The 16710-nt window shown below is 37.3% G+C and overlaps 1 protein-coding gene across 6 annotated transcripts in view; it reads right to left on the reverse strand.

Annotated features, from left to right (window-relative positions):
• The window catches only part of LOC150102202 (ral GTPase-activating protein subunit alpha-1), an 800562-nt gene that overhangs the window by 389863 nt on the left and 393989 nt on the right, over positions 1 to 16710 (reverse strand). For all 6 annotated transcript variants that reach the window (XM_090398990.1, XM_090398987.1, XM_090398991.1 and 3 more), the window contains one exon: positions 7457 to 7582. In XM_090398990.1, coding sequence (XP_090255116.1) covers positions 7457 to 7582 — 126 coding nt within the window. The remainder of the gene's footprint in view (positions 1 to 7456; positions 7583 to 16710) is intronic.

Below are 16710 nucleotides of genomic sequence, written 5' to 3' on the forward strand. Positions count from 1 at the left end.
TGTGAAGGACCCTCACATGCAGAAATAGAGGTTATGATTACATTGTATAAGGCCTTGATCAGACCTCATATGGTCTGATCTGTGCACAGATTTGGTTGCCAGGTTTTCATAATGATGACAATATGTTGGAAATGGTACAGAGAAGATTCACAAAGGTGGTCAGTGGTCATTGGAATATGAAGTACAAGGACAGATTGAGAGAATGTAAGTTGCAGAGCCTTGTGAATAGGAGGAAGAGGCGGATATGATTGAGACATAAGCTAGTCAGGAGTTATCAGGTTGATATGGGAGAGATTTTTCATAGAATGGGAAAGGGGGTAGAACAATATATTATTGTTCTACCCCCCCTTTCCAGTTCTACCCTCCTTATACAGTTTCCAGCGATAGGCCATCGCTGGAAACTGTATAAGGAGGATGTGAGGAGTAGGGTCTTTGCATGGAGATTGGTTGGTGAGTGGAATGCATTGCTTGAGTTGTGGTGTGGTGTAGACACATTGAATCTGTTTAAAGCAAGACTGGATGAGCATTGTGTGCAATAGTGTGTACCTCCCATGATGAATCTCGGACTCCATGGAGGTCAAACATTAATAATAATAATAATATATAACCAATACAGCAGATTGAGACTACAGTCTCAATCTGCTGTATTGGTTAAAAGATTGTACATAAGGCTTATCAGACGTAAAGGTTTATAACAAAGTATTCACTATCCCTCTTGTCATTTATAATCTCTATATCACATTATAAAGAAAAGCAGCAATAAATCTCATATCGAAATCAGAAATATTGAACTCAGAGCTTTATCTTTTTTTTTTCTTGATTTAGTTTACTTTTCGATTTAGATTCTATTTTTTTCTTTTACATGATTTATTTAGGAGTATAATGTGATGATGTTATACTCCTAGAGAGGTTTTATTGTTCCCCTAAATAAGGCCACATCTGGACTCATGGATTCCATGAGGGATGAGGAAATTGTGAAGAGGATCCAGAGGATGTGACAAAGATTGTAGCAGATCTGTGGAATGCTCCTTATGAAAATAGATTGATGGTCTGTAGGCTTCAAACATTAATTGATAGGCAAAAAAGAGGAGACAAAAGCATTATAGGACTGACACTGAAGACTTTATTAGGAAATGGCAAAAGAGAAAAAAAAAGTCATCAATGGAAGTTGTGTAAGAGTGTGGTTTACAAGGGTGTTAGAATTAGATTTTTTGCTGGAGGGTGGTGAATGGGTGGAATTGGTTGCCAGAGGTGGTTGTGGGTTCTTCATCAGTGAATATGTTTAAGGAGAGGTGATAGGTATTGTGTGAATGATGGCTAGTGTGTGTGAATAATGGATCTCCCACAGTCTTCAAACTCCATGATGATATCTGTATAATAATAATGTTACACTCCTACATTAATCAAGTAAAAGTCTTCTGAATTCTAAGTAAACTGAATAACTGCTGTACAAGTTTGTTATGAAAATAAAAATAAAAAGACAAATTATGAAAATATATAGGAATAGGGAAAACATCAAATGTATTCTAAATGGTGAACTCATAGGAAATGGCAAATTGACACCAACCTCTCCAATACCTTAACTACAACCCCAGTTATACAGAACGACCTAAAACAAGTAAAATAGTTCAGATACTCAGACACAATGCTTAGAAGATGACAAATTAAATACAAAAAGATAACAAAATAATAATAAACAGAATAAGTAAAGATGGCATGGTGAGAAGCCAGGTGAAGGAATTTATATGAAATAGGAAAAAAAAATTAGCCAAAACACTAAACTAGTAGTATAGAAGACAGTGTTCAAACCAATTTTAACTTATAAATCAGAGATATCAGGAAAAAATCAAACAGTTAATGAAAGACCAAAGATCACTTATATACAGATGTGAGATGTTTGAAAGTTTTTTCATCTTGAAAAAAGGATTAACCAAGAATATGATTTCTTGCCATCTTTTATAAACCTGTTTTTTTACTCCATTTCCCAAGTAAGCAAACAGACAAATAAGTCGCGTTTGTGCCTGCACATAATGCAAGTCTAAGTGACCCGTAAAGTAGTACAAGTCGAGGCAACTTATGGTAAAGTCGGAATAAGCTCTGATCATTATTCTTAATATTTACCCTTAATGCAAAGCCCATCTCCTTGAGGAGATATATGATGCTATGCATTAAAGGCAAGGGCCCACTACCCAGACCGGTTTTTATCTTTATTGAGGTCTCATCAGTGGGAGCCAGGCTTAGAAATACCAAGGTTATGTAATACAGAGCTTATAAGTATTTTACCAAAACAAGTCATCAAAAGGTGCTTTGACCTTATTAAATAAAAATCTCAGGATGAGAGATGAAACCGATCTGGGTAGTGGCCCCTTGCCTTTAATGCATAGTATCATACATCTCCTCAAGGAGATGGACTTTGCATTAAGGGAAAATAAAATAAGAATAGTGATCAGAGTTTATTCTGACTTTACCACAAGTTGCCTCGACTTGTACTACTTTACAGGTCACTTAGACTTGCATTACGTGCAGGCGCAAACTTGACTTATTTGTCTGTTTGCTTACTTGAGAAATGGAGTATAAAACCAGGTTTAAAATAGCTTGGTATCTTTAACATATATTATACACAAGGTAAAAAACTTTCTACATCTATTTCTCATCCTGAGATTTTTATTTAATAAGGTCAAAGCACCTTTTGGTAACTTGTTTTGGTAAAATACTTATAAGCTCTGTATTACTTAACCTTGGTATTTCTAATTCTGGCTCCCACTGATGAGACTTCAATAAAGGTCGAAACCGGTCTGGGTAGTGGCCCCTTGCCTTTAATGCATAGCATCATACATCTCCTCAAGGAGATGGGCTTTGCATTAAGGTTAAATATTAAGAATAGTGATCAGAGCTTATTCCGACTTTACCATGAGTTGCCTCGACTTGTACTATTTTAAGGGTCACTTAGACTTGCATTATGAGCAGGTGCAAACTTGACTTATTTGTCTGTTTGCTTACTTGGGAAATGGAGTAAAAAACCAGGTTTAAAATAGCTTGGTATCTTTAACATATATTACACCCAAGGTAAAAAAACAACAACAACAAAAAAAACCTTTCTACTTGCCATCTTTAATTTATAGTATAACTAAGTGAAAAAACTTTCAAACATCTTTCTCTAATCCAGAGTATTTTAGTAATAAGATGTGACACCTTTTGACTACTTGTACACAAAAATATGATTTCTGCATTATTTCAACCTTGGTATCACTTCTAGATCTGGCTCCCACTGATGAGACCTCAAGATAGCATTATACATGTCTGTAAGGACATGTGCATTGCATTATGGGATACTAAAGCAATTAATGTGAGGTCATTATCCTCTATATACAAGTAGCCCAGCCATGATGTTACTTCACGTGCAAATTTTTATTTGCTTCCACTTGGATAAAGGATTAAACCAATATTTCTTGGCATCTTTATTTTACAGAAATGAATTTGAGGAGAAATTAGGGAAGTCATGAGACAGCATCAATCATATGCAAAATGATTCTATCAGGAAGGAACTTGACATACTATCATTCAAAGATATGTGAGCAGAGCTAATCTAGTGTGCTATTAGATTAGTACCTCAGAAAAAGGTTAACAAAACAGGTGCTTGATGCCAGAATGGCAGACAAAGACAAAAGATATCAAGATCGATTGATGCAGTTGAAAGTTCTTTAGAAGACCAAAATACAAAATCTGACAAGAATGGAATCCTGACAACTGTAGAGCATTGCTTATAAGTAATGAGTGGTATAAAGTATGTGTGTGAGATTGTGAAAAACATCCTCATTACCATAAACATTTTTGACGGAGGTATAATCTATTGACCAGCGAGAGATATGGATGGTTCACCACATATGGAAAAAGCAAAGTGATTGAGAAGCTAATCAAGATTAAAAGTTTTAATCAGTAGGCAGCAACAATTAACACTCATCACAGAATTCTGTTAAACCAAATTTGAGTTCTGCCATGGGTGTTGCTTCAAATATGAATGTCCAATCAAACGGATTTTTTGCCACTGGCTCAATTTCAACAAGAAACATGCATACCAATTTCAAAACTCTGATTAGTCATAAAGAGCTACAATATCTATAACATTTCAGCCAACAACTTCAGGAGTGATATTAATGCTTCTCATTGTATTGTTCCTTAATTCAATATGTTATTTGCTTTAGTATTTGTATTATTAACTCCAGACCTCAATGGAGTCAAAGTACTCATCATGAGAAGCACACTGTTACACACAAAGCCCATCAAACTATGCTTTAAACTCATTCAATGTATCTGCATTCACCACAATGTCAGGCAATGCATTCCACTCACAAACCCCTCTGCATGCAAAGAACCTGCTCCTTATGCCACTTCCACAGATGTCCTATTGTTCTATCCTTTCCCAATTCTATGAAAAATTTCTTCCACATTAACCTGCTAACAACCCTTCACCAATTTAAATGTTACAAGCATATCCCCCCCTCTCTTTTTCCTATTCGCCAAGCTTTGCAAACTGCATTCCCTCAATCCGTCTTCACATCTCACATCCCCAAAACAAGTTACCACCTTAGTCAGTCTTCTCTGGAGCCTTTCCAATATATTCTCATCATCATGTAAACTAGGAGACTAAATCTGTGCACAATAATCCATATGAGGCCTGATCAAGAGCTTATACAATGACTTCACAACTTGTGCAATGTGGCCTATAAACCTCAGATCATTGACTTCCGAGGTATCTTGTCTCCTCAACTTCCTTCAAAATTTCCCTTACAAGCATATACTTTACATCCCATTGTTGCCTACCAAACTTCAGAACCTTACTCTTTGCAGCATTAAAATTACAGTTTCACACTGTTGCCCACTCATACAATCTAATGAAACCGTTCTGTAAGGCCACAACATCTACTAGATTTCTCATCATTCCAAGTTTGGCATCATATGCAAACAGTTGCATATCACCAGTTTTTTTTTTTTTTAATTTAATTTAATTTTTTTTATGTTGGGTCCATATACAGGAGGTTGGCTGGTCAACCCGTAGTACGTTAGTACCGTATATGGGTGGTGGCTTGCGAAAGGAGAAACTTGTTTACATTTGATTTGGACACCTGTATGTTGTATTTCTTGGGAAATACATCTGGGGAAAGACTATTCCACAATACTGCAGTAGCAGGGATGAATGAGGAGGAAATGAAACTTGTTCTGTGGGTTTCGAGATGTACTGTGAAAGGATGTTGGACAGCAACTGTACGTGTTCCAATGAGCTTAGTACAGGTGGGGGGAATTATTGATGCTGTTTCAGATGAACAATCCCGTGGAAATATTTATAGAATATACAGATTGCAGAGACCAGGTGTCTATGTGAAAGTGGGGGGGGGGGGGAGTGAGTTGGTGAAGGATGGGTCATTTATTAGTCTAATTGCTCTCCTCTGTATTGAGTCAAGCATTTTGAGGGAGCTTTTTGGAGCCCCCACTCCAGATGTGAGAGCTGGGCAGATTTCCGACTTGTATAGTGGTAACAACTGTTTAGAGGTGAAGTAGCGTCTTGAGAGAAAGAGGAAGCCTATTTTTTTGGAAGCTGAGGATGCAATGGTTGTGATGTGTTTATGCCAGGAGAGGCTTGATGTCAAGATAATTCCGAGAAGAGAAATTTCATCTTGTCCGAGAGTCATCCTGTCTGAGTTAAACCCATTCCAATATCATTAATATACAATTAAATAACAATGGTCCCAAAACAGACTCCTGTGAAGCACCACTATTGAATTACCTTTCCAGGACAGTGCAACCCCATACACAACTTGCTGATACCTGTGAGCCAGTTGCCTATCCAACTCACTAATCTATCATCCAATCCTATCTGCTTCAGTTTAGTTGCCAACTTGTGTGTGGCAATATTTCAAAAACCATTGCAAAATCTCAGTATACCACTATGTATGCATCTCCATTGTCTAATACACTCATCACTTTGTTATAGTACATAAGCAAATTGGGAAAACACGATCTCTCTTTAACAAACCAATGCTAACAAGCAAAGAATACCATTGTTATCAACCCACTTTTATATCTTGCCCTCACCAACTTCTCCAATACCTTAACTACAATCCCAGTAATACAGAATGACCTAAAATTGGTGACCTTAACCCTATCACCATCTTTGTGAAGCGGAGCAATTTTACCCTCCTTTCATTTCCTTGAGACTTGTGCTGTTGCAAGACTTGTTAAACAGGTAACCAAGGCTAATGCTATCTCCTTAGAACATTCCTTCAAAACACATGGTGATATGTCAGCAAGTCCTATTGCCTTACTGAAACATATGCTCACTGAATACCTCGACTATGTCCTCTGCAGAAGTTACCAATCCCTCACTTTCATTCATTAATATCATCTTGCCATAATAATTTTTCTTTCTACTTGTCATATACTGAAAAAACTCCTGAGGATTTTTTTGGACTCATTTGCTAATTTCAGTTGGCAAGGACACTTCTGTTGTCCTTATCAACTGAGTCACTATACTGGGCTTCTCTTTATACTCTTCAAGCAACTGATTATTACCATAATTCATGTTGTGCTGCCTCCAAAGTGCCTTCTTCCAGATTTCATGCTTAATCCCCTCATTCATCCATTTTACACCTACCTTATTCAGCCTTCAAAATATATTCACATATCGATGCTGTTAAACATTTTCTTGTCAACTCCCAAGTAGCATTTATTTCCTTTCTGCTCAACTACTCATTCCACACTATAGTTCCAGCTTGTCTCGTAAGTTTGTCATAATCACCAGCCTTGTACTTCCACATATACCCTTTCCTCACAGAAGCCTTCGTATGGCTAGCCACCCCAGGTGATTATTTCATGATCACTATCACCAACTGAAGGGAAGTGCAAAACCTCACTCACAATTACATTCTCTGATAAAATGATCAGATCTAAAAAATTGTTCACTAACCCAAGTTGCTTATACATTTCTTCATCACTTCTCTGCACATTCCCTGGCCAATAGCAACATTGAACTAATTATCTCTTCCTGTATAACCTCCCCACCCCTCATACCACACTGCCTCAAAACCTTTGTCACTATTTTCTCTTTCATATCTACCTTTATGTGGACATAATTCTTCTTGTATTATCAGCAGGCACTTTCCCCTCCCTTCTTGTCCTTTTTCATTCTCCTGAAAAAATGTACCCTTCCATTTCTATTGCATCGGGATATCATTCTCATTAAACTGTGTTTAATATATTCCAATGATTATAGCAATTCCAATTGATCATTGATGCCTGTTCATCATTATAGATGAAACAGTATTTGATCCAGTTATTAAATCTTGATTCTACATTGTGTTTCATATGTCATCTGATATAATCATGGCCATAATCAGAGATTACATAATTGTGCTCATATAGTTTAAATATTTAAAATATAAATTTTTCTTAGATTACTTACTTTTGCATCTTTACAAGTCATTGATGTTAAAGTGGAAGCACTGGGTTGCAGAACAGGCAACTCTTTATAGATATTCGGAAAACAGATAAGGGCACCAAGAATAGATATTGCTTCAGTCCTTGGCATCTAAAAATAATGGAAACATGCTATTTTAATGAATGAAATGGGTCATTTATGTATATTTATAAAAAATGAGGTAGAATGTGGCCTTGTTACAAGACAATGGGGAGGGGGGACAAAAAATTATGATCTATAGTTATACAGGGTGGTAACAATTAAACTTTCCCTATTCAGAGCCTTATGTAGCTTGTTCTAACTGGCTAAATGATGTAAAAAAGCATGAAAATAGACAAACAAATGAATAACAAAGACTAAACTGAAATGAAAGATTACCTTTATGTGTTGCACTTATGATAACACAGCAATAAAACATTTAATATCAATTTAATTTAGCACAGTAATCATGGTATTACAGTTACTGGAGCATAAGTGTTGTCACAAACCTGTTACACAACTCGAGCACACTGAGTTCAATGTGGCCACCATTCTCACAGACCAGAAATTGCATCCTGTACACAGCATTCAACATCAGAACATAACATGTCTAAGGGAATGTTCATCACAGTATGTGATACATTGTCCTTTAAGGCTGCCAAGTTCGATATACTGCCATGATAGAAGTTTACCTTCAGGTAACCTCACAACCAAAAATTACAGGGGAGCAAGGTGGCCATGCAACTGGAAAGATGCAACTAATCACTCTTTCTTCTGAGAAGTGATGCCATAGAAGCTGCTGTACCAGTCGTGCAATGTGGGGAGGAGCTCCATCTTGCATAAAAATAGCCTCATCGTCCAGACATTGTTGTTGCTAAAGTTGTGGAATGAGAAAACTATTCAGCATATCATTATATTTCTGTGTGGTAATGGAACAAGTTACTGGTTCTGTTGAGGTGATGCCCTCAAAAAATAATGGTCCTATTATAAAATCTGCTATGAAGTCACACCAAACAGGTCCTGGAGCACATGGTCCAGGACCTGTTTTGGTGTGATTTGGAAGCCTAAATTCAACAGATCTGAGTGTTTACAGTTCCATTCAGATAAAAATACACCTCATCCTCATCTCCCCACAGAATTTTCCAATGCCAAGCATTGACAACTTCCAATCTGACAAGAAATGTCAGAGCATAATCATCGTGTAGTACTTACTTTTATTTTACCATCTGTTATTCTGCATTCTTCTATATGTATGTTTCATTCTATCTGTTTTAGGAGTGAATCATTTTCAGTCTGTATTTTACAATACCAGCTGATCTTGTATGGATAAAATGTAATAATTATGTGCAAGACTTTCCATACTGTGAAATAAAACACATCCAATTGTTGTGCTACTCCATGGGTGCTGCTACTACCAGCAACATTTTCATGTGATCTATTGACAATCACGATGGCAACTTCAATTACCTGTTGTGGCACTGGTTTCCATCCTCTGCCCAGGTCGAACTTTCGAAGATCCCTTTTCTTCAAACTTCCAGATCATCAATCTGACTGTGTTAGTGGACAGAGAACCTTGATGCAAGTTCTGGTGGGTTCTAAACCCATGAAGACCAGCTGATACATTAAGATAAAATAACTAAAAGTAATGCACATTAAGGTAAAGTGAGGTGCATGTTGAACACAACTATCAATAGGAATGTATTTGTGAAGATTTCCCTTTACTTTACAGCTTTTATGATCCAAGCAAAAACAAGCATAAAGTAAGAAGTGCCATAGAGACCGAAATATATGATCTCATAATATGGTCCTCACAGATGACAGACTAATTTGGAGGAAGGCTGTTGATAGGAAGTTAGGACTATATTTTTTATGTATAGTACTATCCTAATATTACTGTTACCCCTCCCTCCCCTAAGGGTGCATATGTGGAATTTGATGATGATGATGGCATAGCATAATACACAGCAAAATATTAGAAAGTAACATTTTATGTGTTGAGTTAAATCAGGTATTAATAATAACAGCTGTTAAAGCAATGAATTTTATTATAAAGTCTGATTCTCTTAATTCAAGACTCTCCCTCCCTAGTTGCTTGTAATGCTGCTACTTTCAAGACATCCAGCCATCATTTCCTTGGTCTTCTTCTGTTTCTCTTTCCCTTTGGTATCCAGTTCTTTACTTTTATTTTACCATCTGTTATTCTGCATTATTCTATATGTATTTTTCATTCTATCTGTTTTAGGAGTGAATCATTTTCAGTCTGTATTTTGCAATTTTCTCTGAAGTGTGAGTTTCTGATTTTCAGTGCCAGATTTTGTTCTGTTGTCATCAAAATTTTGGAAATGTATCCTCTAAATTTTAGATTCTTAACCACCATCACCCCAAGATCTCTTATTTCCTCCACCTTGAATAATATATCTGCAATCAAGAGTTAATTCAACATCCCATCTTTGCTTTCCAAAAATTTAAAACCTTGCATTTTGCAACATTGAACTGTTATCCCCACTCCTGTGTTCATTCACTAAGTCTATTCAAGCCTTTTTTGTAAGGCCACAACATCTGCTTCACTCTTCATAGTTCATACCAACTTTGCATCATCAACGAAGAGCTGTATATACCCATTCGAATCTTTCCCAATATCATTAACATACAAGTTAAACAGCATTGGCCCTAAGACCCCTGAGACACACTACCACTGGTGACTTTCCACTTCTGGGATACTGCTCCATTATATGCAACTTGCTGATATCTATCAGATAGTCAATCTCCAATTCACTAAAACTATACACCAATTTAATGTCCAACCCCACCTGCTCTAGTCTGACTATCAACTTATCATGTGGTAATCAATCAAAAGCCTCTGCAAAATCTAAGTAGACTACTATGTATCCATCTCTCTCCCTCATCCAATACAGCTGTAATCTTATTGTAAAAAGTAAATATATTACTTAAACATGATCTCCCTTTAGCAAATCCTTGCTATCCATCAAAGATAATTATTATTATAGGTATCTCCATGGAGTCGGCAAACTCATTGCGGGAGACCCAAACCATCAAAACAATATCTATCATACCTCTTCTTGAATTCATTTACAGATGAAGAACTCACAACTGAGTCAGGCAATGCAATCCACTCATTCGCCATCCTCCAAGCAAAAAAAAATCTAGTTCTCACACCCTTGTTAATCACACTTTTCCTTAATTTCCAGGGATGACCTCTTGTTCTTCCATCACTATTATCACCCAGCTGAAATATTTCCCCTGCATTAATCATAAAAAAATTTTTTTAGTAATTTAAATGTTTCTATCATATCCCCTCGTCTCCGTCTATCAACCAATCTCTGCAATCCACAGGCTCTCAACCTATCAAAGTAGGGAGCATTCTTTGCATCACTCACCAACTTAGTCACTCTCCTCTGAACCCTCTCCACAACCTCCTCATCTCCAAGGAATCCAGGTGACCAGACTTGAGCAAGGTAATCCAAATGTGGAAGTATCGAAGCCTTATAAAGGAGAATAATAACCTCTTTATCTCTGGATGTTAGTGTGTTCTTCAGTAACTAAGTAATCCTATGTGCAATCTTGGACACCTTAGCAATGTGCCCTCTGAGCTTCAGCTCCCTAGCTGCCAACATCCCCAAGTCCCTAGCCTCATCGATCTCTTGGAGTACCGTTCCATCAATGTGATACAGCTGGTAATCTTTTAATCCCAAAATGCATAACTTTACACTTTTCCACATTGAACTGACATCCATTACCCTTAGCCCATTTTGCCAGCTTATTTAAATCATCCTGCAAACTCTCAACATCAGCTTGATTTTTTATTGTGCTACCAACTTTGCATCATTAGCAAACAACTGAATGTCTCCCTTTAAGCCATTTCCTATATCATTTATGTACAAATTAAACAACAATGGCCCAAGCACAGATCCCTGAGGTACGCAACTGGTCACCTGCCTCATCCTGGACTCTTCTCCTCCATACACTACTTTCTGGTATCTCTCCATGAGCCATTCTCTTATCCACATCACCAGTGTAGTATCCATTCCCATCTGCTCTAATTTGTGCAACAGTATTACATGGGATATCCTGTCAACAGCCTTAGCAAAATCCAGAAGTATCACTGTGCAGCCATTCCCCTTGTCCAACTCAGATGTCATTCTATTATAAAAAGTTAATAAATTGATCCCTTAAGGCAGGATCGACCTTTAACAAAACCATGTTGGCCCCTATAGAGTATCATATTCTGCTCCACCCATTGTTGAATTCTGTCCTTAACCAACTTTTCCAATACTTTTACCACCACTCCCGAGATGGTGATTGGTCTGTAATTAACTACCGCAGTCTTGGAGCCACCTTTATGCAAAGGAACCACTTTGCCTTCCTTCCACTCTCTAGGGATCATACCAGAGTTCAAACTTAAGTTAAATAACCAAGTAAGAGGCGTTGATAATTCCTTTGCACATTCACGCAACACCCAAGTTGATCTTCCATCTAAACCTACAGCAGTGTTTGCATTTAAATTCTGCAATATACTAAGTACCTCTGATTTATTAACTTCAATTCTCACATTAGTTATTGCTACAGGTACAGAGATATCCTTAATCTAACAGATAAGCTTAGGTGTTGATGGTTATTCATGAATTATTTTTCACGGTATTAACAACACCACAAACACTTTTAACAACAAAGATGTTTTATTAACGCTAATATTTCGCTGATTTTCAACTCAGCATCATCAGAGCACAACACACATGTAAACGCGACAGTGAGTGAGTGAAACAATATAATTGCAAAAGACAAAAGAACTAAAGTCATATTTTTGGCGCCCTCTAACAACAGTTATCCAGGAATTTTTCTTAGGATAACCGTCTCCCAAAATTTTGGCAAATTAATGCAACCATATTTGTTAAGGTTAGGAGAATTCTTCAAAGCCATTGCTGACTCAAAAAATAATCTTTCAGATCTATAACGACTCCTAAATAGCACATTCGTTTTCCTCCATCTAATCCTGTGTGAAGGAGTGTCCAAAGCGTGGTCTGCCAGTCCCGACTTGTATGTATCTTTCGTGTTCTTCCAGGCAGATGTTCACTGATCTTCCTGTTTGCCCATAACAGGCCAAGTCACAGTCACATGGAACTTCATACACTCCTGGATGTGCTAAAGGGCGAAGTTTATCCTTTGGTGAGCGGATCAGAGTTGCCAGCTTGACATGAGGTTTGAAGGTGGTGCGAAGGCCAGCGTTAATAAAACAACTTTGTTGTTAAAAGTGTTTGTGGTGTTGTTAATACCGTGAAAAATAAGTCATGAAGAGATATCCTCACTTGGGTGATAGACTTTTGAAAAGTGATCGCTCAGTAACTCTACTATTACATCTGAATTGGTCACCTCAATACCATCAGCACCCACTAAGGTTATCTTTCTAAAGTCATTCTTCCTTGTACTTGCCACAGAGCAGAAGAACTCTTTGAGATTACCATTGATCTCCTTGGCTAAGGTCTTCTCATAATCTGATTTATCTTTTCTTACTATGCTGGTAACCTTCCTAGCTTGAGCATTGTGCTGCCCATGGGTGTACTGATTGCCTTTCTCTTTGTAAGTTCTCCATAACATTTTCTTTTTTTGCAGATTAAGTCTAATACTACTACTCATCCATCTAACGCCTACCATGTTTGTCTTCCTGAATATACCCCTTCTTAAGAGAGAAATCCACAAATTTTGCAACTCCCAATAACCACACAATCATTCTCACCAATTGGAGGTAACGAGGACACCTTAATTATGCATATGTCCTCTGAACCTATGACCAGATCCAACACTCTTACACCATGAGTCCCTTTAGTTATGTGCTGTTTCAAGTAATTATCTCTTAGAAGGTGTATGAATTCCATTTCCTTTTTGCCACGTGATATTTCCTCCTTCTAATTGATATCACCACAATTAAAATCCCCCATAATAATCACTAACCCTGCACCCATTGCACTAATTTGCTGAAGCACAAATTCAATATCACCCCCTGTATCCCCTGGCCTATAGCACCAACCAACTGCATATTTGGTTGCATTGGTCACTATTTCACACCAGACTGCCTCAAATGAACTATCATTCATACGTCTATCCTCTTGATATACTACTTTCTTTGGCTGCAACTCATCAGCTATCATCAACAGTACTCCTCCCCCCATCCTATCTTCTCTATCCTCCCTGAAAATACTGTACCCTTCACATTCAATTCCAGTAACCATATATTCTGCTGACAGCTAAGTTTCACTAATGCCTACAACTTTTGGTGAGATTGTACTGACTAATGCCCAAAATTCTCCCTCTTATTTCGAATGCTTCTTGCATTAGTATACAAAAATTGCAGATTCCCTTTAGTTCTTGTACCAGCTTTAGAATTGATGTAAATTCTACTAATTTGAGTAGTACCATGCCAATTTTTATCCACTCTCTTCTTCAAATTATTCCACAAAAAAGGATCAATAAATATACATTCACTGCATAAGTTTCTCCCTCTTACACTCAATCTTTTCAATTTTAGTTTCCCTGCCCAATTACTTCAACTTATTCAGAAAACAGTAACTTCTTCAAACGCTTATGACCTTCCATGTTCAGATACATCTCTTGCCATCAAACACACTCCAGACATCAACAAATTCTTTTTTTGCACATTCTTGCAATCATATCATTCATTATCATTGCTCCTTTACTTAACTCATAATTGTAAAAACGAGGCAGCACACACACTATCCTCCCTTTGTCACTTTTCTTCTTCACGATATCTAACAATGCTCTTAAATCTTTTGCTACCTGATTAATACTACCACTCAGGTCATTTGTACCCACCATAACTATCGTCTTTTCTGCATCATGCCCTCTCTTTATTGCTAAAGCCACTCTCTCTATTGTTCTGCCAGACAAGCACTCCTCAGACATACTGCTCTCCATATCTTTAATCATTGAATCACCATATATTATCCCACTCATAACTTCATTCAATATATATATATATATTCATATACTTTCATATATTTATATATATATATTCATAATACCACTATTGTCAATCCAATTCTGGATCCTGGTTTTCACTAATGTTTTCAATACTTCAACTGTAATACTTAACACACAGACTGGCCTATAATTTGCTGCTCGAGTTCTGTACCTCCCTTATGAAGCAGTACAATCTTGCCTTTCTTCCACTCCTTCAGAACATGATCCAATGTAAGACTCATGTTAAACAAATATGGCAATTCAGATGCCAACTCCCTGGTACATTCCTTCAAAATAAATGGTGATATAACATCAAATCCCACAGCCTTATTAACATCTAGTTTACTCAATTCCACATATACCTGTTGCTCACTTATAGTCAGTCACTTCTCCTCCTCATCCACTGGGCTCACACTTTCCATGATGTCACATTCACAAGAATAAAAGATTATGAAATGCTCATTAAATGCCTCAACTACATCTATAGCAATTATCTTTATACCATTTTCTCCAATCAATATCATCTTATAATAATCATACTTTTTTTGCTGGCTACAAATTGAAAGAACTTCTTACAGTTTTTTTAAGCTTTAAGCTAACTGCTGCTCACACTGTACGTTTGCTAATGTTACCAACCAAGTCATCCTCCTTGCCTGTTTTTCATGTACACTCTTCATGGAATTGATTATTACCATTCATCTTATGTTGCCTCCATGATGCTATCTTTCTTTGTATTTCATGATCTGTTGATTCAACAATTTCACACCTACCTTTATTTAACCTCTGAACCTTCGAGTACATTTAGACATTGCTTTTAAATGTACTTGAATAGCACCCAAGCAGAAATGATCTCCTTTCTGTCCAAACTTCTAATTCCACACTGCCTCCTGAGTGTTTCATAACCACCAGCCTTCTATTTCCACATGTACACTTTCCTCACTGAAGGCGAAACATGCTGGCAACTACCCAGGTAATCAGTTCATGATCACTCTCACCAACTGGAGGGAGATCTGACACCTAATTTATAACGATATCTTTTGATATGATCAAATCCAAGAACTTCAATCTCCTTGCATGCCCTCTGTTACATACTATCTGTCATAGTTGTTCCTCAAAACTTGAGAAATTAATTTTCTTACTTCTGGTTGCAATCTCATCATCTCATTCTATATTGCTATAATTAACATCACCCATTATAATCCATTTTCCTATTTGCTTGGTTAATTTGCTTATACATTTCATGGTCACTACCTTCTACATTACCAGGTCTACAGCAATATCTAACTAATTCTTGTAGAAAAGCTTATATGCTGTTAAACATGATAATTAATACTTAAGGAATTGACAGCATACACTAGAAATATAAATTAAATCAACTTTAATATATACTTTCCAATATTTCAGCAACATCACATTGCCATCTTCATGGGAACTTAAGATAAAGACACGTGCACGCAAGTACTACATAACAGCAAATGAGAAACAAAGCGAAGAACTACCGTTTTCCTAAAGTCCTGATGGTGCCCCCTGGCGAGCTATATTAGGTGTTCTTGGCCTTTGGGCTGAAGTTCTTCTGATGTATGTTTCCCAAATTTGGAGCAGTCTCATGCATCCAAATTTGTGATGTTTGGCATGTTTCTAAGGGCTGAGGCTGATTCCATGAATAGTCTTTCATATTTGAACTTGCTGCGATGTATTACTGTGGCTTTCTTCCACCTTATTCTGTGGCCAGTATCCAGAGCATGGTCTGCAAGCCCAGAGTGGCTGTACTGGTGAAATCGGGTGTAGTCCTTGTGTTCTGAGATTCTGATATTTGCTGTCCTGCTTGTTTGGCCAAAGTAGGACAATTTACTGCTGCAAGGGATCTGGTATACACGAGGTAGGTCTAGGGGAAGTGTTTGGTCTTTAGTGGAGCGGATAAGGGATACCGATTTTCTATATCGTCTGGAACAAAAGGTCAAGTCATGTTTTTTTATGATTTTGTTGATTTTTTCCGAGGTGCCTTGGATGTAGGGAATGGTGATGGATTTAGATGGGGTGGGGTAGCCATTGGCTGAGAAAGTGTTAAGGATGTGATTTAGTTCAGTGGTTAGGGCTTGGTTATTTGAACAGATTACTTTAGCCCTGTTGAATAGTGTTTTAATAACTCCATATTGTTGTGGGGGGGGGGATTGTTGGTGAATGTATCTGCATGTATGGGTGGTTTCCTATAAACTGAGAAAACCAAGGTACCATCAGGTTGGCGGGTGACTAGTGTCTAAGAAGGG

This window comes from Typopeltis vanoorti, chromosome 10, assembly GCF_054136105.1.
Source record: "Typopeltis vanoorti isolate ZY-2024b chromosome 10, IOZ_Tvanoo_1.0, whole genome shotgun sequence".
Classification (NCBI taxonomy): domain Eukaryota; kingdom Metazoa; phylum Arthropoda; class Arachnida; order Uropygi; family Thelyphonidae; genus Typopeltis; species Typopeltis vanoorti.